This window comes from Chinchilla lanigera, unplaced genomic scaffold (assembly GCF_000276665.1).
Source record: "Chinchilla lanigera isolate Chin_1 unplaced genomic scaffold, ChiLan1.0 scaffold00093, whole genome shotgun sequence".
Taxonomy (NCBI): Eukaryota; Metazoa; Chordata; class Mammalia; order Rodentia; family Chinchillidae; genus Chinchilla; species Chinchilla lanigera.
The window spans coordinates 2,822,226-2,847,457 of NW_004955494.1; the positions used below are offsets into that span (position 1 = coordinate 2,822,226).

Sequence of the window (25,232 nt, forward strand, 5' to 3'; positions counted from 1 at the left end):
GCCTGAACTGCATAGCGAGACCCTGTCTCAAAAAAAAAAAAAAAAAAAAAGTCTGCAAGGTGACAGCCACTTCCCAGAGGTTTCTTCAGGTCCAGACCTGAGCTGCCCTCTCCCTTGTGCTCCTGAGGTGCTGGGAAGCTGGGAGCACGATACAATGGTCCTTCCCATTCTGGGGCGTCTACCTTGGGAAGTACAGGGATGACATGAAGGCAGGGAGAGGGCAGGACCCCATCTAGGAGAACCCAGCCACTGCGGTGCGTCCAGATGTCCCAAAGCGAGCAAGCATCGTGGGACCAGATACTCTGCCCCGTGCCTGTCCAGAGCTCTGTGGCCACCTTCCCCGGGGGCATCCTCCCCAGCCCGCTGGTGTACCCGCACACAGCTGCAGCGCTGGTTTCTTTCCTCCACCCACCCCCACCCCGGTGTATGCAAGCCACCTGTAAGAGTCCCTTCCAGGACAGGCTGCCTTCAAATCCGCTGTCTCCTGCAGCCCGCCCGGCTCTCCAGTGAGCCTGCTGCATCATCCCTGGCTCCCTGAACAGTTCTGTGCTTCCCAAGCTGGGAATGAGCCAGGCGTGGTGATGCATGTCTATGATCCCAGTACTCAGGAGGCTGAGGCAGGAGGATTTCCTCAAGTTCAAGGCCAGCCTAGGCTACATAGTGAGATCCAGTCTCAAAAAAATCAGAGAATAGAATTTCATTTGCAGCAGTGATTGAGAAAAACACACACTGTGTTCAAAAAAATCCTTTCTTTTCTCCTCTACTAGTTTTAGGAGATGCGTTCTGTCATATCTGCAGAATTTGACCTTTCCTTTCCATTTTGCACAGGCTCTTTAGAACAGTGTGGTCGGGGAGAGTGCAGGAGCAGCGAGCCACTCCTCCGCGGCCCCCGGCCGTGGTCCTGCTGCTCCCTGCCGCCTCCAGCCTCCAGGGGTTGATGATGACCAGGTGTGGGAACATCTGGCCCAGCCGCAGGGTGCTCGGACTATTGAAGCCAAAACCTCTCCCTACAAGAAACAGCCACTGGTGGGGCACTACCTCCATGGCCAGCAGGTCGCCAGCTGTGCTATCCTTTGTCCCTACCAGAATTGGATACAGGTGCTCCTTAGCTTTTGGCATTCCAGTTCACTGAATGAATTTCATCTTTCTTCTTCTTTTTTTTTTTTTTTTTTTTTTTTTTTTTTGTTCTTTTTGAGACAGGGTCTCGCTATGCAGTTCAGGCTGGCCTTGAGCTTACTTTGTAGCCCAGGCTGGCCTCGAATTCCCAATGATCCTCCTGCCTCAGCCTCCTGAGTGCTGGGATCACAGGTGTGCTCCACCACACCAGGCTTCATTTTTCTTCTTGTAGCTTTTTTCTTCTTCCTCTCCTTCCTCTTCTTCTTCCTCTTTTTCTCTTCTTCTACTGGGGATTGAACCCAGGACCTTCCACTACACAACATGTCTAGCCCTTTCCTTTGAGACAGTGTCTTGTTAAAATGCCCAAGTTGTTCTCAAATTTGAGATACTGGGCCAGGGATATAGCTCAGTGACATAAGTGCCTGCCTGGCAAGCACAAGGTCCTGAGTTCGATTCCCAGTACCAAAAAAAAAAAAAAAGAGAGAGAGAGAGAGAGATCCTTCTGCCTCGGCCTCCCAGAATGCTAGGGTTCCATTGGTGTTTGTCTTAATGCTGATCACAGCCCATGCAAACGATTCCAGGACCCACCCGTGGGCAGCAGACTGCAGTCCAAAAACCATGTGGGGGACATGGCTGTCCTGGTTCACATGCTGATGTCCTCCTAGCATGAGCCCTGATGGCACACTCCTGTACAGCAGCAGATCCACTTTGTAGACCCACAGGCCACACAGGCGCACGGACTGATTCCGACATCAGAACATTCCAGCAATTCCCTAAAAGATTTTACCATTCTTTTTGGGTTTTGTTTTGTTTTGTTTTTGACACAGGGTCCAACTCTGTAGTTCAGACCCGCCTTGACCTCACTAGGTAGCCCAGGCTGGCCTCAAACTTGAGGCAATCCTCCTGCCTCAGCCTCCTGAGTGTTGGGGTGCTATGGCCATACTACCCGAACGCGCCCGATCTTGTCTGAGTGCTGGGATGATAGGTGTGCACCACCACATCTCAATGACTTTTCCTGATGAGCTCTGGGAGGTTTTATGACACTGCGATTACAGGCACCTGGCATCACGGATGTCAGGATGCAGCATGTGTCCTTGCAGAGCTGTGGCTCAGCTTCTCACAGGCCGACAAAGTGCCTGAAGCAGTAACCTTAGACAGAGGGAAGGTCTGTTCGGCTCAGGATTTTGGAGCTTTCGTCTCATGGTCAGTTGGCTCTGTTGCCTTTGGGCCTGGTGGTGTGGCTGAACTTGGTGGTGAGAGCTTACAGTGCACTAGCTGCTCATTTCATGGGGGCCAGGAAGCCAAAGAGGCAGGGCTGAGCTGGGGCCAGGGTCTCCTTCAGGGAGTCACACCCAACTTCCCCCACCAGGCTCCGCCTCCTAAGGAGGCCCTCATATAGGGGTCTTCCAGGACATTTAAGTTCCAGGTGATTTTTTTTTTTGGTCTTTTTGAGACAGGGTCTTACTATGCCATTCAGGCTGGCCTTGAGCTCACTTTGTAGCCCAGGCTAGCCTCGAACTCCAAACAATCCTCCTGCCTCAGCCTCCCGAGTGCTGGGATTACAGGTGTGAGCCACCACACCTGGCTAAGGTCCAGATGATTGCAGTAGGTAACACCAAAAGGTCCCTAACCATACCCAGGCATACACCCTAGCACTTAGGAAGCTGAGACAGAAGGATCACCACAAGTTCAAGGCCAGCCTGGGCTATATAGTAAGTTCAGGGCCAGCCTGAACTGCATAAGGAGACCCTATCTCAAAAACAAACCAAAAAAGAAAAAAAAAGCACTTGCAGTAAGACAATCAGATTCTATTGCTGGGCGTGGTGGTGCACGCCTGTAATCCCAGCACTTGGGAGGCTGAGGCAGGAGGATCATTTGGAGTTTGAGACCAGCCTGGGCTACAAAGTGAGCTCGAGGCTAGCCTGAACTGCATAGCAAGACCTTGTCTCAAAAAGCCAAAAAAAAGGGGGCTGGGGATTTAGCTCAGCGGCAAAAGCGCCTGCCTGGCAAGCGCAAGGTCGTGAGTTCGGTTCCCGGTACCGGAGAAAAACCAAAAAAAAAAAGCCAAAAAAAAAAAGAAAGAAAATGAGTTTCCATGAAAGAAAGAAAATGAGTTTCCATGAGAAAAACAGGCTTTAGCTGTCACCTCAGTTGGTTTTCTTTTTTTTTTTTTTCTTTTTGAGACAGTCTTGCTATGCAGTTCAGGCTGAACTTGAGCTCACTTTGTAGCCCAGGCTGGTCTCTAACTCACAATGATCCTCCTGCCTCAGCCTCCCAAGTTCAGTTGGTTTCCTGTTGCTACAACAGCACACCCAGGCCGGGTACTTTATAAAGAGGTGTGGTCAGCTTCTACTCTGCAGCACCAGCTCCTTGTCAAGGCCTTCCTTGTCACTCCACCCCACGGCAGGGACGGAAAGGGAAGGGGCGTCAGGGATGGGCGTGTTGGAGAAAGTGAGGCGCAGAGAGGAGCCAGCTCGCTCTTACAGCACCCGTTCTGTGGGAGCAGGCCTGCCCTGCCCGGGGACAGTGGGACCATTCGCGGCAGGAGCCCCATGGCCTGACCATCCCCCACCTCAGCACTCCGTCCCTCGGGACCCTGCTGGTGAAGCGGGGGCGTTCCCAAGCCGCAAGGCTCGCTGTGGGTTTTGTTTGGGTGGGGAAGAACGGGGAGTGGAGGATTGGATCCAGGCCTTGCAGGGAGTCAGGTGCGGAGGATCGAAAGCTCAAGCCCAGCCCGGGCAGTGCGCGACTCAGGGCCGGGGACGTGGCTCCGTGCACAGGCCCCGGCTTCCATCCCCAGCGCTGCAGAACCGGGACCGTAGCAAACCCTGGCGCCAGTGACGCCCACACCGAGTTCCCGGGTGGTGACTCCGTCCCCACTGCTGTCCCCTGAGCTTCTGCCCGCCCTGCCCTGCGCGGGAGTCTCGCCCCCGCCCCGCCCTCCGGCCGCGGCCCCCCGCTGACGGCCTCTCGCTCTCCCCGCCCAGCACGCTGTCCAAGTGCTGCCACGCGGTGGTGGCGCTCATCTACCCCTTCCGCTGGCAGCACACCTACATCCCCGTGCTGCCGCCGGCCATGGTGGACATCGTGTGCTCGCCCACGCCCTTCCTCGTCGGGCTGCTGGCCAGCTCGCTGCCACTGCTCCGGGAGCTGCCGCTGGAGGAGGTAAGGCGGCCCGGCCCCCCCCCCGGGGGAGGCGTGGTGCAGAGGCTGGGGACACGGGGCAGGGGACCCCAAGGCTAGGTCTGAGCGGGCCTGCCTGGAGCCGGGCTCAGCCGGCCCTTCTGTTGTCCCCTCTGAATGAAGCATCTGTGAGCCACCTAGCCCGGTGTCAGAGCCCCGACAGCAGAAATGGCCGTGGGCCCCTCCCCCGCCCACCGGCACTGAGCACACACACAGCTCACGCAGCTGGGTGTCTCTGAGCCAGAGACAGAGTGAACAAGGACCGTGCACCTCCAGTGTGGGTCTTTTGTCCTATTCAGTTAAAGGACAACCACTGAAGCCAGACATGGGGGCCTATCCCTGTAGTCCCAGGACTCAGGAGGCTGAGGCGGGAAGATCGCAAGTTCAAACCCAGCCGGGGCAACTTAGTGACTTAGCAAAACCGCATCTCAAAATACAAAAAGATGGAGGCTGTAGCTCAACGCAGAGGCCCTGAACCCAAGCCCCGATATGACAAAACAAAAAGAAGACAGGAGCAGGGCAGGGGGGCAGCCAGGACGCACATGGCCGGCCATGCCGTTGGGCAGGAAGCCCCTCCTACTTCTCCGTGTAGAGGAGGCGCAAGGGCCCCTCCCCAGCTGCCTCTGGCCACCAGGGGGAGGGGGAGGCTGAGTCTACCTCTGAGCCGGTAGCCTGGTAGCTAGGCCTCGTTCTCTGTCTGCAGGTCCTGGTGGTCGACCTCATCAACAACCGCTTCCTCCGGCAGGTGAGGGGGGCTGCCCCAGCCCTGCGCCCTTTGCGTCCGTCTCCTCCGTCCTTGGGGTTCAGCTCCCCGGCTCTGGAAAGGCCCGGGGGTAAGAATGAGACAGGCGAGGCAAGGAGGAGGGCGCTGGCCAAGGATCGAGCTCCTCTGTGCTGGCAGGAAAGGATTTTCTAAGAATTCGAACCAGAACACAAAATTACATGCGTGAAGGCCTGTTTGCTTTCGTAGTGCTCAAGAGCTAACCCAGGGCCATGCACTTTTTGGCAAACTGTATCACTGAGGTAGCCCCAGTACCCAATACCATATCTTAAAGAAAGAGAAGCCAGGAATGATGGTGCACGCCGTAATCCTAACACTCAGGAGGCTGAGGCAGGAGGATCCCTATGAGGCCAGCCTGGGCTACACAGTGAGTTCAAGGCCAGCCTGAGCTACATAGCGAGACCCTGCCTCAAAAAAACCCCTAAACATTAATGCTGGTGCCTTAGAGAAGCAAGCAGGGAGACAAATTTTTAGTGATTTTCATGTTTTGTTTCATGTACTGTGTGCCTGAAATGATCACGGATTACTTTCATTACCAGAGAAATAGCACACATGCGTTTTTTATCATTTGTCTGAGAGCTCTGGCTGCTGTGAGATCTTGCAGAGAATAACTACACTGGAGGCTGAGCAGGAGGATTTGAGAGTTCAAGCCCAGCCTGGGCGACGTACTGACTTAGCAAGAGCCTGTCCCCAGATTGAAAAGAAGATCCGGGGACGTAACAGTGTGAAGGCCAGTCCCTGGTACCGCAGAACCAGGAGAAGGGAAAAGGGGTTAATCCCGGAGGGGCTGGCCGGCTCTGACAGCAGTGCACTAAAGTTGCTGCAGGCTAAGAGCCGAGCAGTGTAGACGCCACTTTCCTCATTAGCTCCTGTCCCTGCCAGAGGCCCTGCGGCCTGCTGTGGGCCCAGAGCCTGAGCAAACACACCTGTCCACCTTGTGCCAAGCACTTGCCCTGGGCCCGCAAGTCATTGCTCCTTCCCAGTGAGGGGAATGACAGGGTAGCCTCCTGCACACATGGAGAAACCTGGGCATGGTGGTGCACGCTTGTCATCCCCGTACTGGGGAGGCTGAGGCAGGAGGATCCCCATGCATTCGAGGACAGCCTGGGCTACCTAGTGAGGTCAAGCCTAGCCTGAACCCTGTCTCAATAATAATAATAATAATAACAATAATAATCTGGGCACTGAGCAGCCTACCCTGTGTCTCTACTCCACAGATGGAGGATGAGGACTCCATTTTGCCCCGGAAGCTGCAGGTGGCCCTGGAGCACATTCTGGAGCAAAGGAATGAACTGGCTTGTGACCAGGACGGAGGGTCTCCGGACTGTGAGCATGGTAAGCCTGCCCCTGCTGTGCTCGGACCGTCGGGAGAAAGGGGAAGAGACAGGAAGGGAGGCCGCCACTCCGCTCGCCCCCGATTTCATGCAAGACTTGAATTGTGGGGCCAGCTCCCCACTGCCCTCAAGGTAGCCCTGCAAGGTCTGCAGAGGAGGCAGAGAAGTGGCCTGGGCCGAGCTTGATGGCTCACACCTGTAATCCCAGCACTTAGCAGCTGAGGCAGGAGGATCCCCACGAGTTTGAGGCCACAGTGAGTTCAAGGCCAGCATGGGCTACGTAGCAAGACCTTGTCTCAAAAAACAGTAAGGAAGGCAGAGCAGAAGTGGCTGAATGACCTAAGGTGACTTTTCTCCTGGATGGGGCGGGTGTCGCCACGGCTGTGGCCCCTGCCTGGCTGTCCCAGACCCTCACACCCCGGACCCCTCCCCCCAGGCCCCGCGTGCAGCCCCCTGAGCGAGGTGGTGTCCGAGGCCTTTGTGCGCTTCTTTGTGGAAGTCGTGGGCCACTACCCGCTGTTCCTGACGCCGAGCGCAGGCGAGCGCGAGGAGCGGGCCCTGCAGCGCGAGGCCTTCCGCAAGGCCGTGTCCTCCAAGAGCCTGCGCCGCTTCCTCGAGGTCTTCATGGAGACGCAGACCTTCCGGGGCTTCATGCAGGAGCGCGAGCTGTGCCGGCAGGACGCCAGGGGTCAGTGCCTTCCCGAGGCTGTGGGGCGAGGCTGTGGGGCGCGCAGGAGCCCAGCACCACCCACCCACCCTGCCCCACCCCTCCCCGCTCCCCTGTCCACTGGGGCCCCTCCAGGTGTTACCTGTTACCTTGCAGAACCCTCCAGAACAGCCAGGTGTGGCTCACGCTTACAATCCTAGCACTCCGGAGGCTGAGGCAGGAGGATAGCAAGTTTGAGCTCATTTTGGGTAGGTTAGCAATTTGGTGGGGCCCTGTTTCAAAATAAAAATAAGGCAGCCTGGCATGGTGGTGCAGGCCTGGAAGCCCAGCACTTGGGAGGCTGAGGCAAGAAGATCTCTGTGAATACAAGGCCAACCTGAGCTACATAGTGAGTTCAAAGGCAGCCTGAACTACACAGCAAGGCCCTGTCTCAAAAAAAAAAAAAAACCCAGATCAGTAAATAAAATTGAAAACTTTAAGAAGCCCGGAGGTGCAGCTCAGTGCAGAGGTCCCCAGTTCAGTCCCCAATACCGCCGTCCCTCAGTCAGTGTCTGTCCCTGTGTGCTGAAGGAGGCGGGAGACAGAGGCTTAGCAGGAACCAAAGACCCGTCCTACCCCTGGGAGAGGCCACAGAAGGGCCTGAGCTTCCTGAGCTTGGGGTGGGGGCGGGCTCATCCTGGAAACCGTGTGCCTGGTGCAGTGTAGACCCCTGGGAGGTGCGTGCTCACCGGTGACGGGGCTGCGTGCCCAGCCGACTCTGCGGCTCCCGGCACCCGCGGTCAGCTGCTGCCTGCGCCTGGGCAGGTAGAAGGCAACCCAGAGGCGTGCAAGGGGCAGCGTCTCCCAGTGCGGGCGCACAGAGAGAGAGGTGACCCTGCCGGGTCTCTTTCACCAGGGCTGTTTGAGGTCCGCGCCCAGGAGTACCTGGAAACACTGCCCAGCGGGGAGCACAGCGGCGTCAACCGTTTCCTGAAGGGACTGGGTAAGGCCGCTGCCTCCGTCCCACGCATCTCTGTGAGGGACTTGGGCAGTTCCCTCACAGAGCCAGCGCTGGAAACAGTGTGGGGCTCTGCCATCCCCACGGGGCAGGTGAAATGGCATTTGTATGTCCTGTGCCGATTTGTCCCCAACCTGTAATCCCAACACTTGGGAGGCTGAGGCGGGAAGATCACCACAGGTTCAAGGCCCTTTCGGGCTTCAGAGTAAGTCCAAGGCCAGCCTGACCTATATACAGTAGTGAGACCCCATCTCGGAAAAGAAAGGGGCAACAGTTAATTCACCAGTCTTTCCCTGCGCCATTAAATGTTCTTATTTTCTTTCTTAGGCAACAAAATGAAGTTTCTCCACAAGAAATAGCCTGGCTCTGCCTCAAGGGCAAGCTCCCGCCTAGTGACGGCGGGTTGCAGCGGCTCCTGGGAGCGTCTGTGAGCGGCTGGGCCCTGGGGTGTCCCAGGGTGGGGACAGAGACCAGGATGGCCCCAGCCGAGAGCTCAGCCTGTGACAGCCCGCGCGCTGCCTGGAGCCGCCACCAACAGGCAACACATTATTCCCATGGTTGGTTTGGGGGTTTGGGGATTTTTAATCTGAGATGTTAAAAAAGTGGCTTTTCCTCTTCTTAAGCTGGGGCCAAGCTCAGTGCTTCATCTGGCGCTGGGCCGCCGTCTGCACCCCGACCCAGCAGCAGGAGAAGTGAGAACAGGAGGAGGTCCTGCTCAGGACGGGTAGGCGGAGCTGGTGGGGACAGAGCAAGGGCCGGTACCCTGGCACAGCCTTGGGTGTGGAGGAGCCTTTCGCTCCTCCCGCCGGGCCGGTGACGCCACCTAGTGGCCGAGGCCATGGATGCCTGTGTCTCATGGACCAGACAAAGGTGGCTTTGTCTTCTGGAAGCCATAGAAGCATCTACCAGCGCACAGCCTGGGACTCAAGGACACCCACGGGAAGAGCTTGTGACACTGGCTGGAGCCCCCCGGGAGCCTTAGCCATCATGCTGACCGCATTAGCGTACAGACAAAGGACGCAAGAGAGCTGTGGTCCCAGCAAAGTGGGGCTGGCCTGGGGAGATGCAGGGACTCTGGGTAGCAGGAACCAGGGCCACAGGCTGACAGGCGCCACGGGGACAGCGGGAGCAGCAGGATGGGCCCTCAGGGCAGCCCGGGGCCAGCGTCGGGACACCCCCCCCCCCCGGGTCCCCATGGAGTGCCACCCGGAAGTTGGCAGCATGGGTGTGAGATTGTCCTCAGCAGTGACCCGGGGGCCTTTCTGCACTGCAGAGGCCCGGACCTGTCAGGGAATTGGGACCACCAGCCCAGAACTACAGCCAGGATCTGGGGTGCCCATTTTTTTTCCAGAGAAGATCCAGAGTTTATGTCGTGTTCACAAGGACTCCCCCGAAGGTGGGAAGCAGGCTGTGCATAAAGATTACGGGAGGAAGGCCAGGCATAGTGGTGCATGCCTGTAATCCAGCAAGCTGAGGCAGGAGGGTTGCTGAGAGTTCAAAGCCAGCCTGGGCTACATCGTAAGTTCGAGGCCAGGCTGAACTACATTGAGAGACCCTGTCTCAAAACAACAAGAGAGAGCCGGGTGTGGTGGTGCATGCCTGTAATCCCAGCACTCGGGAGGCTGAGGCAGGAGGATCACTGTGAGTTTGAGGCCTGCCTGGGCTACAAAGTGAGTTCAAGGCTAGCCTCAGCTGCATAGTGAAACCCTGTCTCAAAAAAAAAAAAAAAAAAAAAAAAAAAAATCATGCAAAACATTAGCCCAGGGAGCTGTGTGGCAGGGGCCGGGGGAGCCTGGATGAGAATCTTTGAGTGTGGGGCGCAGGAGTTCATGTCTAACAAGTTCCCCACATTTATTTTATTAATGGCGATTCTGTATATTTTTATATTGTCCAGAAATAACCACTCTTAATATTTTGGAATATGCTTTTCTTTTCTAACTTATTTCTTGTTACGTTGTTTACTTAAGACTTCTACATGAATAAATATGCATCTTTATCAACATTCAATGATTGTGTATCTTCTGTTTAGGGATATATTAAAGGTAATCTTGGGGCTGGGGATTTAGCTCAGCAGCACAGCACCTGCGTGGCAAGCGTGAGGTCGTGAGTTTGATTCCTGGTACCAGAAAAAAAACCAAAAAATTAAAAAAAAAAATGTAATCTTGCTGGGCATGGTAGCACACCAATAAAATCCCACCACTAGGGAGGCTGAGGCAGTATTGTTACAAGGCCAGCCTGAACTATATAGTGAGATCCTATCTCACTAAAAAAAAATTATCTCACTGATTTTTTTTTTTTTTCTTTTTTTGGCAGTACTAGGGATTGAACCCAGGGCTTTAAACATTGCTAGATAAGTTCTCTATCATGGAGCTACATCCCAGTGCATTTTTAATTTTGAGTTAGGGTCTAAGTTGCCCAGTTTGGCCTTGAACTTCAGATTCTCCTGCCTCAGCCTCCTGATCTATATTTTTGCTTGAAGTAAAATATACATACAGAAAAGTACGAGCATGGATCATGTGTATCAGCCCCACTGAGTTCCCAAGAGACCACCACTGTGTAACCAAATCCAGAAACAGGAGGACGGGGAACCCCGGACAGCCCTGCTGTGCCCCTTTCCAAATGTCCTTCTCCTTCCCACTCTCCCTCCAGTGTAGCCAGCTGTCCCCCATGCAAAGGGATAAACTAGGTGAGGGGCCTGGAGAGAGGGATCGAAGGAGACTAGCAGCCGGGCCTGGTGGCGATCACTGTAATCCCAGCAGTCTGGGAGGCTGAGGCAGGAGGATGGCAGATTCAAACCCAGCTGGGGCAACTTAGTGAGACACTGTCTCAAAAGACAGGGCTGGAGATGCAGCTCAGCTCAGAGCCCAGGTTCAGTCCCCAGTACAGACCTGCGAGAAGGAGAAGGAGAGCAGTGACTCCTGCTCACAGCTGGGCAGGTTGGTGGTGATGTAGGGGGAAGAAACTCCCAACCTGAACGATATCTGGGATGAGTTCATGTTCTCTAAAATCAATGAATGAATTTTAGGAACAACGTAGGTTAAGAGCAGATTTTTTTTTTTTTTTTTTTTTTGGTCTTTTTGAGACAGGGTCTCACTCTGCAGTTCAGGCTGGCCTTGAGCTCACTTTTGTAGCCCAGGCTGGTCTCTTAACTCAAAACGATCCTCCTGCCTCAGCCTTCCGAGTGCTAGGATTACAGAGTGCTAGGATTACAGTCCTGTGCCACCATGCCCGGCTAAGAGCAGAATTTATTGAGGGAAAGAAAGCATCTGTCCGAGAGAGGGATAGAGGGGGCCCAACTGGGTTGCCGGGAACCTGTCTTTTCCAAGGACTTTTATGAAGCAAAATCACAAGGTGGGGTGGGTCCAAGGTGGGGGAAAAATGGGAAATCACAAGGTGGGACATGAAGTGGGACAAAACTGTGGTCAGCCAATAAAAATTGTTCAGGTAAAATTGACTAAATCTGACTGCCTATCAGCTGCCTGTAGCAGTGGGAGGGGCCTGGAGGAGGGCGGGGCTTTTGGGTTTAGGGTTTGGGGTTGATTGCCTGTCCCTTTTTTGCTGTGCAGGGGTGGAGCGCCGGGCCTCACTTGTGCTAGGCGAGCACTGTGCCTGCTCTCCACCCCTGGCCCAGGAATGCCATTTGGTTCAAAACAACGCGGCTGGACTGGTACGGAGTGAGATCAAGGAAATAAACGGCAGTTAGTATACAAAACCCAGCACAAAGCAAGTTTCCAGAAAGCCTGCGTGTGCTAGGGTGCATCCCCACCCTCGGCTTTGGGTCTCACCTCCTACAGATTCCTCTAGGAGCCAAGGCCTCTAATTCCGGGAGGCTGAGGCAGGAAGATCACAGGTTCAAGCCCAACCTGGGCATTTTGGCGACTTAATGTCTTAAAATACCAATTGTAAGAGGTCTGGGGATAAAGCTCAGTGTGAAGGCCCTGGGTTCCATCCCCAGTATGGGGTGTGGGGAAGATAGCATACATTTTCTATTAAGAACATTTAAGGGGTTGGGGATATAGCTTAATGGCACAGTGCCTGCCTGGCAAGCTCGAGGTCCTGAGATCAATTCCCAGTACAAAAAGAAAACATTTAAAAGATGAGTGTGGGGCCAGGGATATGGCTCAGTGGCACAGCACCTGCCTGGCAAGCATGAAGTCATGAGTGCAATTCCTGGTACCAAAAAAATAGTAAAAGCTGAATGTGGTGGCGCATGCCTATAATCCCAGCACTAGGGAGGCTGAGGAAGGAGGATGAGTCCCAGGCCAGCCTGGGCCATGTAATGAGTTCAAGCCCAGCCTGAACTACACAGGGACCTTGTCTCAAAACAAATAAACAAACAAACAAATATAGTAGATTGAATTCCCACTAACAGCTGCTATTGTTTCTTTTTGCACACCGCTATGCTAATTTATGTTAATGTATTCATTGCCCAGTAAACTTCAGAAAGGCATCAAGGTGGGGCGTGGTGGCACTCCTGGAAGGCAGCTGTGCTCACCACTGTACCACCAACACCGTACATATGGTGGCACTCCTGTAACCGCCTGTAATTCCAGTACTCGGAGGCTGAAGCAGGAGGATCATTGTGAGTTCAAGACCAGCTTGAACATAGTGAGACCATCTCAAAAAAATCAAGTTTGCTGCTCAATTTGGAACCTAAAACCTGAACCTGGCAACAGCATTTGATGAATAAACAAACAATTCCCACCATACTGCACAAAAGACAAGTCTGTCCCGAGACCGAGGCTTCACAGAGACCCTGTGTGCCCTGCAGCCAGTCCAGCGCTCAATCACGGAGGTGGCCTGGCTCCCCTGTGACAGCTGTCCCCTGCATCTCAGGGACCAGGCTGGCACACCCTGGGCAAGAGCTCTGCCACTGCGCCACACGCAGACTTCATCCAGGACCCTGTCGGCAGTGTGCAGTGCCCAGGGCCACACTGCTCCCCAAGGACAAAGTCGGCCAAAAGCTTACCAAGGCCCAAGGGCCATCATGCGGTTGCGATCGCCTCAAACTCGAAAACCTCCTGTCTCAGCCTCCCGAGCGCGGGGATCACAGCCCAGCGCCACTTCACAGGGCTAAAACGAACCGTCTGGAAGCGAACAGGTCGGTGCATCCACCATGGGCACTCCTCGAATTCCAGAACCTTTCCCTTACCCTAAAAGGGGCCAGGAGGCACCCAGGGCCGCGCAGACTGCGCTGAGCTTCGTGGCCACCGGCTGGAGGGGCTGAGGCCGGCACAGATGGTGAGTGGCGGTGGCGCGGGCACCTGCCTGGCTCCCTGGCTCACCTGGTGACCGTGCGGCCCCGACCCTGCCCCAGGCGGGTGCCGTGCCAGCGCTCTGGCTGCAGTTCACAGAGGCCTCGTGCCAGCTTCCCCAGCACCAGACCAAAGCGCAACCGGTCTGCAGGGCGCCCAGCCCGAGAGGCGGCGCCTGCAACCGACCCCGCCCACATCCACGCAGCCTCACCAGAGAGCGCCCGCAGCTAAGTGCACTGCCCAGCCTCCCGCACGGGTCATCCGCCCTCTCCGCCAGCCCAGGTTAGGTGTCAAAGGGTTGAGGTGGCCACCCAGCCAGCGGTACCGCAGGGTCAGCCCCGGCGGTTCCCCGGGACCCTCTTTCCTCTCCCTGCCGGCGGTGACCACGCCCCCTCGAGCCCCCCTCAGGGCGCCAGCCTCAAGTCCCCAGCAAGGCACAGCTTGGGAGTGAGGCCAGGCCACCCACACCCTCATTACCTCTGAGCAGGGGCCCGCAGAGGGTGCTGGGGCTGAGGGAAGTTCAAAATGGACTCTGCCAGCTAGGCTTGTAATCCCAGCACTCTAGGAAGCAGAGGCAGGAGGATTGCCAAGTTCTAGCCCAGCTGGGGCAATTTAGTAACTTATCAAGATCCTATCTCAAAATACCAAAATTAAAAATGTGCTCAGTGGGAAGACCCAAGGTTCAAGCCCTAACACTGAAAGAAAAAAACAGCACTCTTTCCCTCTGAAAATTTGACCATTTTAATCTATGAAACTAATAATAGAGAATAAGAGATAAAAGAACCTCTTTTAAAACTACATTCCTAAGGTACTGGAGTATTAGATTTGAAATGAGTTTTAAAAATATTTAAAAACTGGGTGTGGTGTCACACACCTGTAATCCCTGCACTCAGGAGGCTGAGGCAGGAGAATTTCAAGAGTCTAAGGCCAAGCCTGGGCTACATAATGAGTTCAGGGCCAACCTGAACCACCTAGAGACCCTGTCTCAAAAAAACCAACACAACAAAAAATAATCAGCAGAACCATGCCCCGGGGACAGATAAAGAGGTTCAGGACCCGTCTTTAAGGAACTGGCAGCTATTTGGGGTTTTCTAGCAACTGAGCGGCTGAGGGACTGCATCACTGGGGTTTGTGTAGCTGGCAGCTGGGTGGCCCTGGGCATGTCCGGGTCTGGTTGATCACTGTCTCAGGGCGGGCCCTGTGAGGCCCAGAGAGAAAGCCGTCATTGCTATCTCTTCCCATCATGCTTCGGGCCAGCTTCAGCTCTCCCCTTCCTGGAATCCAGGGACCTCTAGATGGTGGCTGGAGACTCCGAGAATGATGGGGGGTGCTGGAAGTGGGCACTGTCAGAGCTGCCAAGATGTCCCCACACACCCCCAAACCTGCCTTACCTATGCCTGTCTCAGTGATCTCGCCCTGAAGGTAAACAGGCTAGGAAACCTCCTGAGACTAAAACTTCCTGGCCCCTTAGCATGCCTGTCTTTGCAGAGCTTAGCAGAGATTGGTCCCAGAGTCTGTGTGTGTGTGTGTGTGTGTGTCTTTTTGAGACAGAGTCTCGCTATGCAGTTCAGGCTGACCGTGAGCTCACTTTGTAGGCCAGGCTGGTCTCGAACTCGCAACGATCCTCCTGCCTCAGCCTCCCGAGTGCTGGGATTACAGGCGTGTGCCACCAGCCCGGCTCCTAGAGTCTTAAGGTAATGAGGGAGATATAAAGGCCAGGTCTGGGGGCCGTTGTCATCCTGCTGTCATCCCAGAACTCTGGGAGGCTGAGGCAGGAGGACTGCGAATTCAAGCTTAATATGGACAACTTCAAGACCTAGTGAGACCCTGCCTCAAAGGGGGCTGGGATGGGGATGTAGCTCAAGGTGCAGAGGCCCTGGGTTTAATCTCCAGTACTGAGAGAGAGAGGCAGAGTCGCTGGTGCATGTAGCCCAGAGAAGCTGCTGATGAAAATCTTAGGGGACAGAGGGTCCTTTGTGCTTCTCTGGGGTACCTGGGGTCCCGAGCACAGAACTGAACAAGACACAGAAAAAAGGTGAAAGAAGTCTGCTCTGCGGAGGGACAGCAGGCCCGAGGATAAGGGAAAGGGGTCTTTTATATCCCAAATTCCTGGGCTCTCTCTCTTTATGTAAACAGGCATTGGCCCTGGTGTGGTGGTGCACACCTGTAATCCCAGCACCCCAGAGGCTGAGGCAGGAGGATCCCTGTGAGTTTGAGGCCAGCCTGAACAACATAGCAAGCCTCATTTACAACAACATAGGCAGAGCTTAAGGAGCACCTGGAATAGATAAGGCAGTGGAGGAGGCTACGTTGGCCACTGGAGACAGCAGTACCAGGAACAGGAGCTCGTGGGTGTCGGCCTCTTGGTCTCGCCCTCCTCTGCCTCCCCTCAGTGGGAAGGGCCCAGCTGCCCCGGGAGCCAGTCCTGGACCAGGCTTTGGGGGTTACGGCTGTCGGTCAGCCGAGGCTCCCGTGTGACAGATGGGGAGCAGCGGTCAGGAGGGGGTCCCGCCCCGCTGCAGGGTCACCGGGGAAGAGCTGGGCCGGATGCACCATGCCTGGTGCCCCCCACCTCGCCCCCGTTGGGTGTGGGGGTTGCAGCAGGTGGTGACATCACGATGTGGGCCAGGCCCTCAGCAGTTGGCCCTGAGATGCCAACCTGCTGGGCTGGGCACAGAACATGGGAGGGGCTTTTTCATCTCTCGCGCATTGTGTGTGTGTGTGTGTGTGTGTGTGTGTGTGTGTACAGACTGTGTCAATCTGGGTCCTCGATTCAGCAGGAAGGTTTGGGACCGTCTCCCTGGTGCGCCGCTCGGATGAGGCGGATCAAGAGAAAGGACTGAGGAGAACTGAGCTTACGGTTCCGCTTGCTCCTCATCCCGCCGGCCAGGCCCCGGCCCGGGACAGGACAGGATGGGTCAGCGTTTCTGGGCCCAGAGCGAGAGGCACTCTTATCACCACACACAGGGTCGGTGCAGGATGAGTCTGCACAGCGACACTCACCAAGATAACCCGTGTTTTCAGTTCGCCTCCCTAGTGTCCCAGCCACACCCTCCCAGTGAATCCTGGCTTCAAGCCCAAATCCCCCCCCTTTTTTGTACCGAAAATCGCACTCAGGACCTGTGCTTGCCAAATAAGCACTGTGTCGCTGAGCTACATCCCTTTTCTTTGGCTAAAAGAGAAAGGAAAAAAAAGCCAGATCTAGTCAGTGTTTTGTTTTTGTTTTTTTGTTTTGTTTTGTTTTTGTTTTTTTGGAGACAGGGTCTTGCAATGTAACCCAGGCTTACTTCAAACTTACCACAGTCCTCCTGCCTCAGCCTCTTGAGTGCTGGGATTACAGCTATGTGCCACCATGCCCGGCTAACAGCACACATTTTTAAAATTTGTGGTAAAATTATGAAACATACACTTTGTCTTTTAGCCTTTTTTTCTTCAGTGGGGGGATAAAACCCAGGGCTGCATTCATGTTCTACCGCCGAGTGGTCTTGAGCTTGGTTCTCAAAAAAAAGAAAACAGCTGTTGTGGACGAAGGCTGAACAGCTGTGGTCTGCAAAGGAGCAGCTGTCAGCACTGCAGATGACATCTGGTGTTGGAACAGAATGCAAAAAGGCCACAGAGGGTAAGGGCGTGGGAACTGGAGGCCATGAGGTCTGCACGAGGCCAGGCTGGGCCATGTAGTGAGCTTGAGGCCAGCCTGAAATACAGAGCAAGACCCTGTCTCAGAAAAAAAAAAAAAAAACAAAAAACGAAAAGAGCTGGGAGTGGTGGCACACGCCTGTTATCCCAGCACTCTGGAGGCTGAGGCAGGAGGATCGTTGTGAGTTCGAGACCAGCCTGGGCTACATAGTGAGCTCAAGGACAGCCTGGGCTGCATAGTGAGACCCTGTCTCAAAAAAGACAAAACAGGGGCTGGGGATATAGCTCAGTGGGATAAGCGCCTGCCTGGCTAAGCACAAGGTCCTGAGTTCAATTCCCAGTGCCACCAAAAAAAAAAAAAAAGACAAAACAACAAAAAAAGAGCCAGGTGTTGTGGTACACACCTATAATCCCTGGACTCCAGAGGCTCAGGCAGGAGGATCAGTGAGTTAAAGGCCAACCTACACTATATAGTAAGACCCTGTCTCAACAACAACAAAGGGTTAGGTCTCAGAGCTTACATTTGCCATAGACTAAGAGAAGCTCCTGAGGCTGCTAGCATGGTTGTGTTTTGAGCAGGCCAGGGCAGTGCCTGGGGGTCCAGATGGAATTTAAGCCTTAAGTGTAAATTCCAGAATGTGAAGCAGTCTTTCTTCTGGACCTCCAGCCTCAGTTCATTTCCTCCCGTCTCTCCTTCCTCTTCCAGGGAGGTTTTTTCTTATCGGAGGCTGTTACCTTAGGGAGGGTCGGGAAAGGTTGATTTGAAAGAGGAAGAGGGATGACATGGACATTATTTGAGTGTAAACAAACGGTCTCTGCCTGGATACAGTGGTTGTCCATGAGAAAAAGAGCCAGGTGGAACCAGGAGTGGGGATACACGCCTCTAATTCCAGCACTTGGGAGGCTGAGGTAGGAGGAGCATAGGTTGAAGTGCAGTCTGGGCAATTTAGCAAAACCATCTCTCAAAAAAGTAGCCAATGGCCTAGGATGTACATCTGTGCGAAGGCCTTGGACCCGATCCTCAGCACTGAGACGAAATAAAACAAAATCACCTAGAGAACGGGAAGGGCCCTTAGGCTGCCCATAAAAGAGCGAAGCGAGCAAAGTAGGCCCAAGAGGGGACAGGGCCACGCACAGTCAGATGGGCCTCCCGAGGTAGGAGGCCAGCTCCGAGGATGTGCTGGAGGGCTGTGGTGTCACAGCTCTGGAACCCTCACGGCTGAGGGACCCGCTGTTGTCTCTGCTTCTAGTGGGCTGAGTCAAGCAGGGCTTTTTCTTTTTTTTTTTTTGAGACAGGCTCTCACTCTGCAGTTCAGGATGGTCTTGGCCTTACTAGGTAGCTAGGGCGGCTTTGAACTTGATCCTCCTGCCTCGGCCTCCCCACCCCCAGGTGCTACGATTACAGGGCGTTCACCACCACTCCTAGTTTTCAAAATTCCTGTAGCAAACCAGGCATGGTGGTGCACGCCTGTAATCCCAGCACTCGGGAGCCTGAGGCAGGAGGAACGTTATGAGTTCGAGGCCAGCCTGGGCTACAAAGTGAGCTCAAGGCCAGCCTAGGCTGCATAGCGAGACCTTGTCTCAAAAAAACAAAAACAAAACAAACAAAAACTGTAGCATAGTGCAAACAGATCTGCCTCCCATAAATTTCACACTTTCCTTTGTGCCCTTCAATGCGATTGTGTCCTCTCTATGTCTCCCGTTTCAAATTACAGTTTCTTTTAGGGAAGAGCCTGATATCAGCACCCACCCATCACCGACCAGGGTCCAAGAAGGTCCCCAAAGCCAAGCTGAGGCAATCTTGATTTATTCCACCCACAGGATGGGCTGTAGGTTTCCTGGCTTCCTCACCAAAAGTTTTGACTTTTTTTTTTGCGGTACTGGGGATTGAACTCATGACCCTGCGCTTGCCAGGCAGGCGCTTAAGCCATTGAGTTATATGCCCAACATTTTTTTTTTTTTTTTTTTTGAGACAGGGTCTCGCTATGCAGTTCAGACTGACCTTAAATTCATTTTTTTTTTTTTTCCCTGTACCAGGAATCGAACTCACGACCTCACACTTGCCAGGCAGGTGCTGTGCCACTGAGCTAAATCCCCAGCCCTTAAATTCACTTTGTAGCTCAGGCTGGTCTCAAACTCACACTGATCCTCCTGCCTCAGCCCCCTGAGTGCTGGGATTACAGGCGTGCGCCACCACACAAGGCTCAAAAGTTGATTTTCAAGATGAGCCGGTGAAAAAGCTTAACGAGATTCCTTAGGCCAATGATTAAAAGTGTGGGCCCTGCAGAGGGGAGGAGCCACTCATGGCCTCAGCCTGCCTGGTATAGTTATGGGGGTTGGGGGTGGCATCTGAGAACCTTGTAGACAAGCAGAAAGGGGTTTAATTTACAGATGAAAGGCCACAGCACTTTCAGAGGGGAAGGGAGACGCCGGGTCCTAAGCGAGGGACCCCACTGTGACGAGAGAAAGGCCCTTGAAAGGACTGTCTATTCACAGGTGCAAAGGACCAGTCATAGGACAAAGGGAGTGGCTGGGGTTCAGGTACAGATGGGAAGGAGGGGCCCAGGCTTGGGGTGCAGTATTTTAAAGACTTAAGGAACTTTTTTTTTGTTTGCTTGTTTTTGTTTTTCTCCGGTACCGGGAACTGAACTCATGACCTTGCGCTTGCCAGGCAGGCGCTTTGCCACTGAGCTAAATCCCCAGCCCCTTTAAATCCCCAGCCCCTAAGACTTTAGGAACTTTTGAACGGGTTTGTGTCCAGAAGCTGCAGTTTCTGTGAAAATCATTTTAAATTTTTTATTTTCCAGCCAGGCATGGTGGTGCCTGCCTGTAATCCCAGCACGGGGGTGGGATTGGGGTGGCGGGGAGGGCAGAGGCAGGAGGAGGAGGATCGCTGAGAGTTCGAGGTCAGCCTGGTCAGCTCCACAGTGAGTTCAAGGCCAGCCTGAACTACATAGCAAGACCCTGTCTCAAAAAAAAAATCGATAATCCAAACGGGAAGAGGACAGATGAGAGGTGGGAGGAGGGAGGGGAGGGAGAGGAGACATTAAAGGCATTGTGATGTGTCATGCACAGGAAACAACTTTCCAAGGCTGGATTCATTCATCAAGGGCACAAAAGGACCAAGGAGGTTCAAAGGTCAGTTTCTCCCCAGGTCAGGACCGGGCTTCCCAGGGACACTCCCAGTTCTCTGCCTTCCAAGTAGTTTGTAGGCCTGAGCTGCCACAGCCAACCCCCCCCCCATACTTCTCACCTCTCCCTATCCCCTCCCTTGAGTGTGGCCCTGGGGATTGAACCTATGGCCTTCACACAGCTACATTCCCTTTCTTTCTTTCTTTTTTTTTTGACACAAGGTCTTGCTACGCAGTTCAGGCTGGCCTTGAGCTCACTTTGTAGCCCAGGCTGGTCTCAACTCACAATGATCCTCCTGCCTCAGCCTCCCGAGTGCTGGGATTACAGGCGTGCGCCACCATGCCCGGCTACTTTCTGTCTTTCTGAGACAGTATCTCACTATATAGTTCAAGCTGGCCTTGAAATCTCGGTATTCATCCTGCCTCAGCCTCCCAAGTGGTGGGATTCCAGGCATGTGCCACCACGCCCAACTTCTCTCCCCTTTTTTTTTTTTCTTTGTCTTTTTGAGACAGGCTCTTCCTATGCAGTTCAGGCTGGCCTTGAGCTCACTTTGTATCCCAGGCTGGCCTCGAACTCTCCACGATCCTCCTGCCTCAGCCTCCTGAGTGCTGGGATTACAGGCGTGTGCCACCACACCCAGCTTCCCCCCTTATTTAAACAGCAGTGTGGAAGACCAGAGCAGCAGTAGGCTGTGGACCTGAGAGGAGTCACAATGCCTAACACTAAGGGATTTCTTCCTTCCAGCTCTTCTGACAGTGATTCTGACGGTGAAGCTGGCAAGCAGTTAAAGGGGAGAAAGGAAGCTGCTCCTGAACAGCCTGGGAGGAAGCAAAAGGCCAGTGAGACCCTGAGAGCTCCGTGGTCTCCTGGGCACCGCCACCGCCACCGCCGCCGCAGGAGCAGCAGCAGCAGCAGCAGCGATGAGAACATGGTCCCGAATGGGGCAGCGAGGTATGGCAGTGTTCTGGGCTTAAGAAAGGTTTCAGCGGTGGAGAGGATGTTGGCTGGCCCAGAGGGGAAAGGAAAACATTAAAAAAGGTTAAGTCTTTAAACTGGAGCAGTGAGCCAAGTGTGTTAGCGCACACCTGGAATCCCCGCACTTGGGAGGCTGAGGGAAGAAGATCGTTGCGAGTTCGAGACCAGCCTGGGCTACAACGTGAGCTCAAGGCCAGCCTGAACTGCGTAGTGAGACCCTGTCTCAAAAAGACAAACAAACAAAAAAACAAGAAAACCCCAAAACTTTGTGGTGTATTATAGGCAGCTAAATGAGATAGAAATTAATGTATAGTTAGGGAGAGACTGGATCTCCAGGAAGTCAGAAGAATAAATAAAGACATCAGTATTGCTGTGGGGGGCATATTTGAAGACCAGGCCTCAGGATAAATGTGCAATGACCAAGCCTACATGTCTCTCCTAAGGAGAAGCAGTAATTTGGAATTATACTATAATGGGTATAACCTGGTCCAGGAAAGTCCAGATATACATTAGTCACCCAGTGGATGACCAGAGCATCCCTTCCCTAAAATGCCTTTCTTCTTTCCAAGTACACTTGCTATGTGACCCACTTTCCCATCGGGCCAAACGTTAGCTCAGTGGCTGTACTTTGACGTAGGAGAAAGGAACGCCACGCCTGCTAGATGTCCGGTACGAGTTCATGTTCTCTAAAATTGAAGAATGACTTTTAGGAACAATAGCGGCTAACAGCAGAATATATTTATTGGGAAAAGAAAGCTTCTTAGTGAGATGGAAGGTCCTGAGCGGGTTGCAAAGGACCCTGCCTTTTCTAGGGACTTTTTTGGTACCAAGAATCGAACTCAGTACCTTGGGCTTGCCAGACAGGCACTTGTGCAGCTGAGCTATATCCCCGGCCCTTCTAGGGATATATTTATTTATTTATTTATTTTGTCTTTTTGAGACAGGGTCTCACTATGCAGTTCAGGCTGGCCGTGAGCTCACTTTATAGCCCTGGCTGGTCTTGGAACTCACGATGATCCTCCTGCCTCAGCCTCCCAAGTGCTGGGATTACAGGCGTGCACTACCACGCCTGGCCCCTTCTAGGGATTTTAATAGAGCAAAACGAGTTGAGGCAGTCCAAGGTGGGGAAAAATGGGAAATCACGAGATGGGACCAAACTATGGTCAACCAATAAGATGACGAGTATAATTGCTCAGGTAATATTCATTAAATCAGTATCCAATGGGGAAGCTAGTCACACAGCAGGCAGGGATGAAATGGAACAGGGGCTCTCTTCCTGTAGGGGGTTGGGGTCAGTGGCTCTTCCTGGCTTTCTCAAGGTGATTGATACCTATTTAGAATATCAATACCAATCCCTGATGTTTATCCTTAGGAAGTCTGTGGTGCATTTGTTTCATCTTTTGTCTTGAGGTCTGGCCCTCAGGGGAATGTCTTTCTTCCCCAAAGTTGCATTGTATCTCCTCTTCTGCACTGACTTTGAGGGCCCAGTCCTGTGTGACTGCCTAGAAGATTTCTACCTAATTTAGCTGTCTATAGCTTTTGTGCTAACGGCAGTTTGACCCACTCTCAACCTGCTAGACCCGTGTTGTGACTTTAAATTACGAATATAATTTAATTACCCCTGTATAAGTGACCCCTGACAAAGGGCCTGGAACCTCTTCTGTCGCTCAGGAGCCATTCCTGTTCCCCAGTAAACCTTTCCTCCTTTGTCCTAAATCTCAACCTCCTTTGTCTTTTGGAATTCATTCTTTGATTTCAGGGGACCCAAACCTGGTGTATCTGACATCTAGCAGGTTGGGAGTCATACCTTCTCCTTTATAACATATGTACCAGTATTAATGTAGGGAAAGAAACTCTCAACCTGCTAGATGTCTGGTACGAGTTCGTGTTCTCTAAAATCAAAGAATGAATTTTTTTTGTTGTTGTTTGTTTGTTTGTTTGTTTGTTTTCCGGTACTGGGAATTGAACTCACTACCTTGCGCTTGCCAGGCAGGCGCTGTGCTGAGCTAAATCCCCAGCCCCTCAAAGAATGAATTTAGAACAGAGTATACTTATTTTTTGTTGTTTTTGTTTTTTTGTCTCTTTGAGAGAGGGTCTCGCTCTGCACTTCAGGCTGGCCTTGAGCTCACTTTGTATCCCAGGCTGGTGTCGAACTCGCAACGATCCTCCTGCTTCAGCCTCCCTAGTGCTGATTACAGGCGTGCGCCACCACGCCTCACTAGGAGAATATATTTATTGAGGAAAAAAAGCTTCTGTCCAAGAGACAGACAGAACGGGACCCGAGTGGGTTACCAAGGACCCTGCCTTTTCTAGGGATTTTTATAGAGCAAAACCGTGCATCCAAGGCTGGAAAAAATGGGAAATTGCACGGTGGCCATGAGGTGGGACAAAACTATGATCAGCCAGTAAGATTACAAGACTACAATTGTTTAGATAAAATTGATTAAGTCAGGATCAAATGGGGAAGCGGATCACGCAGCAAGCCGGCATGAATACAGAACAGGGGCTTTTCCCATAGAGGACTGGGGTAGTGACTCTTCCTGGCTTTTTCAAGGTGACTGATACCTATTTAGAATATCAATCCCCGAATCCATCCCTAGGGAGGTATGGGGGTGCATCTGTTTCATCTTTTGTCTTGAGGTCTGGCCCACAGCGGAAGCGCCCGTCTCTCCATTTGCAAGGTATCCCGTCTTCCATACTGGCTCCGTCGAAGGCCTCGCCCTTTCTCACTGCCTATAATGTTTCTAATTCAGCTGCCTGCAACAGTATCAGGCACTAAACAGGTGTCACACTTTGATATAATCTATAATCTGAGAACAAATATTCTCCAAAGATTAATCACTTCGTTTGGGGATGGACATTGCAGGGGAATTGGGCATCAACAAATGATGTATTTTGAAGGAGGATGAGGCAAGGGGAATTTTCAAGGTTAAAGTGAGAATTCTGTAAATTGTTTTTAAATATGAGTCCTTGGCTACAAAGGCATTTACAGGGGCAGCAGCAGTCCAACTTTGAACAGGCGGCAGAAGTGTTTTGTGTTTTTGGTGGTGCTGGGGATTGAACCCAGGGCCTTGCATAGATCTCCATCTCCAGGGACTTTTTCTACCCAATACCAGTTTGTTTGTTTGTTTGTTTGAAGCAAGGTTTTACTATGTGGTGCAGGCTGGCCTTGAACTGTGACCCTCCTGCTTCAGCCTCCAGAATGCTGGGATTACAGGCGTGCACCACCATCCCGGCCCCAAATTGGGTTTTGAACCCAGGACGTTAGCACTAAGCTGTATCCTGCTGTATAGTTCAGCCTGTCCTTGAACTCTCTCGCCAATCCTCCTCCCACTGTCTCCCGAGAGCTGGGACTACAGGCATTCGCTATTAATCAAGCCCGCCTTATCCTTTATTTTGTGACTAAGTCACTAAGTTACCCAGGCTGGACTCGAACGTGCAATCTTTCTACTAAACGTGTGCCACCACGCTCGACTCTTAGTTTTTCGCGGGGGCTGGGGGTTTAGCTCAGGGGCACAGCGCCTGCTTGGCAAACACAAGGTCGTGAGTTCCATTCCCGGTACCGGAAAAAAAGCAAAAAAAAAAAAAAGCTTTTCGGGTAATGTTGCCGAGGCAGGTGGTGGGTGCTTGACACCTGTATTTTAAGCCTGATAACTAACAAGCCCTATCAGGTAATCCGCACTGGAGACTGAACAAACACGCTCAGAGCGGATGGGTGTTAATTAGCCTATGCTGTTCTCGGTACTTGGGCAAACGGGGATTCGGGACCTTATTCTTCCAAACCCGGGCACCCCATCCCGACCTGCACCGGCAGCCCTTAAGGGGGCGAGGTCGCCAGGACCCGCCCCGCGTAGCCCCGCCCCTCGCCGCGACACGAGTACCAATCAGCGGCGTCAGGGGGCGGGGCGCGGCCGAGCACGCTGCGGGCCGGCGTTCCGGTGTCCGCGGCGCAGGCGGACGCGACGCGGAGTGACGCGGAGCGGGCCGGCGCCGCGGCCTCCTTCCCTCCCTTCCCCTCCCCTGGCAGCCGTCTCCCCGCAGCCGGACCGGAACTATGTGATCCCGGAAGTTCCGGGGCCACTGCCGTGTGGGATAAACAGTAATGGCGGAGGCTGCGGCTCCCGGAACAACAGCCACAACATCAGGAGCGGCAGCG

At 53.4% G+C, this 25,232-nt stretch overlaps 1 protein-coding gene across 1 annotated transcript in view; it reads left to right on the top strand.

Moving 5' to 3' along the window:
• Dennd2a (DENN/MADD domain containing 2A) overlaps positions 1 to 9,584 on the top strand; it is a gene marked incomplete in the record, with an annotated part of 63,713 nt that extends 54,129 nt beyond the window's left edge. Inside the window, 6 exon segments of the mRNA XM_013505021.1 lie at positions 4,104 to 4,281; positions 5,003 to 5,044; positions 6,298 to 6,415; positions 6,851 to 7,102; positions 7,977 to 8,063; positions 8,406 to 9,584. Coding sequence (XP_013360475.1) covers positions 4,104 to 4,281; positions 5,003 to 5,044; positions 6,298 to 6,415; positions 6,851 to 7,102; positions 7,977 to 8,063; positions 8,406 to 8,437 — 709 coding nt within the window.
• Between the last annotated feature and the right edge of the window lie 15,648 nt (positions 9,585 to 25,232).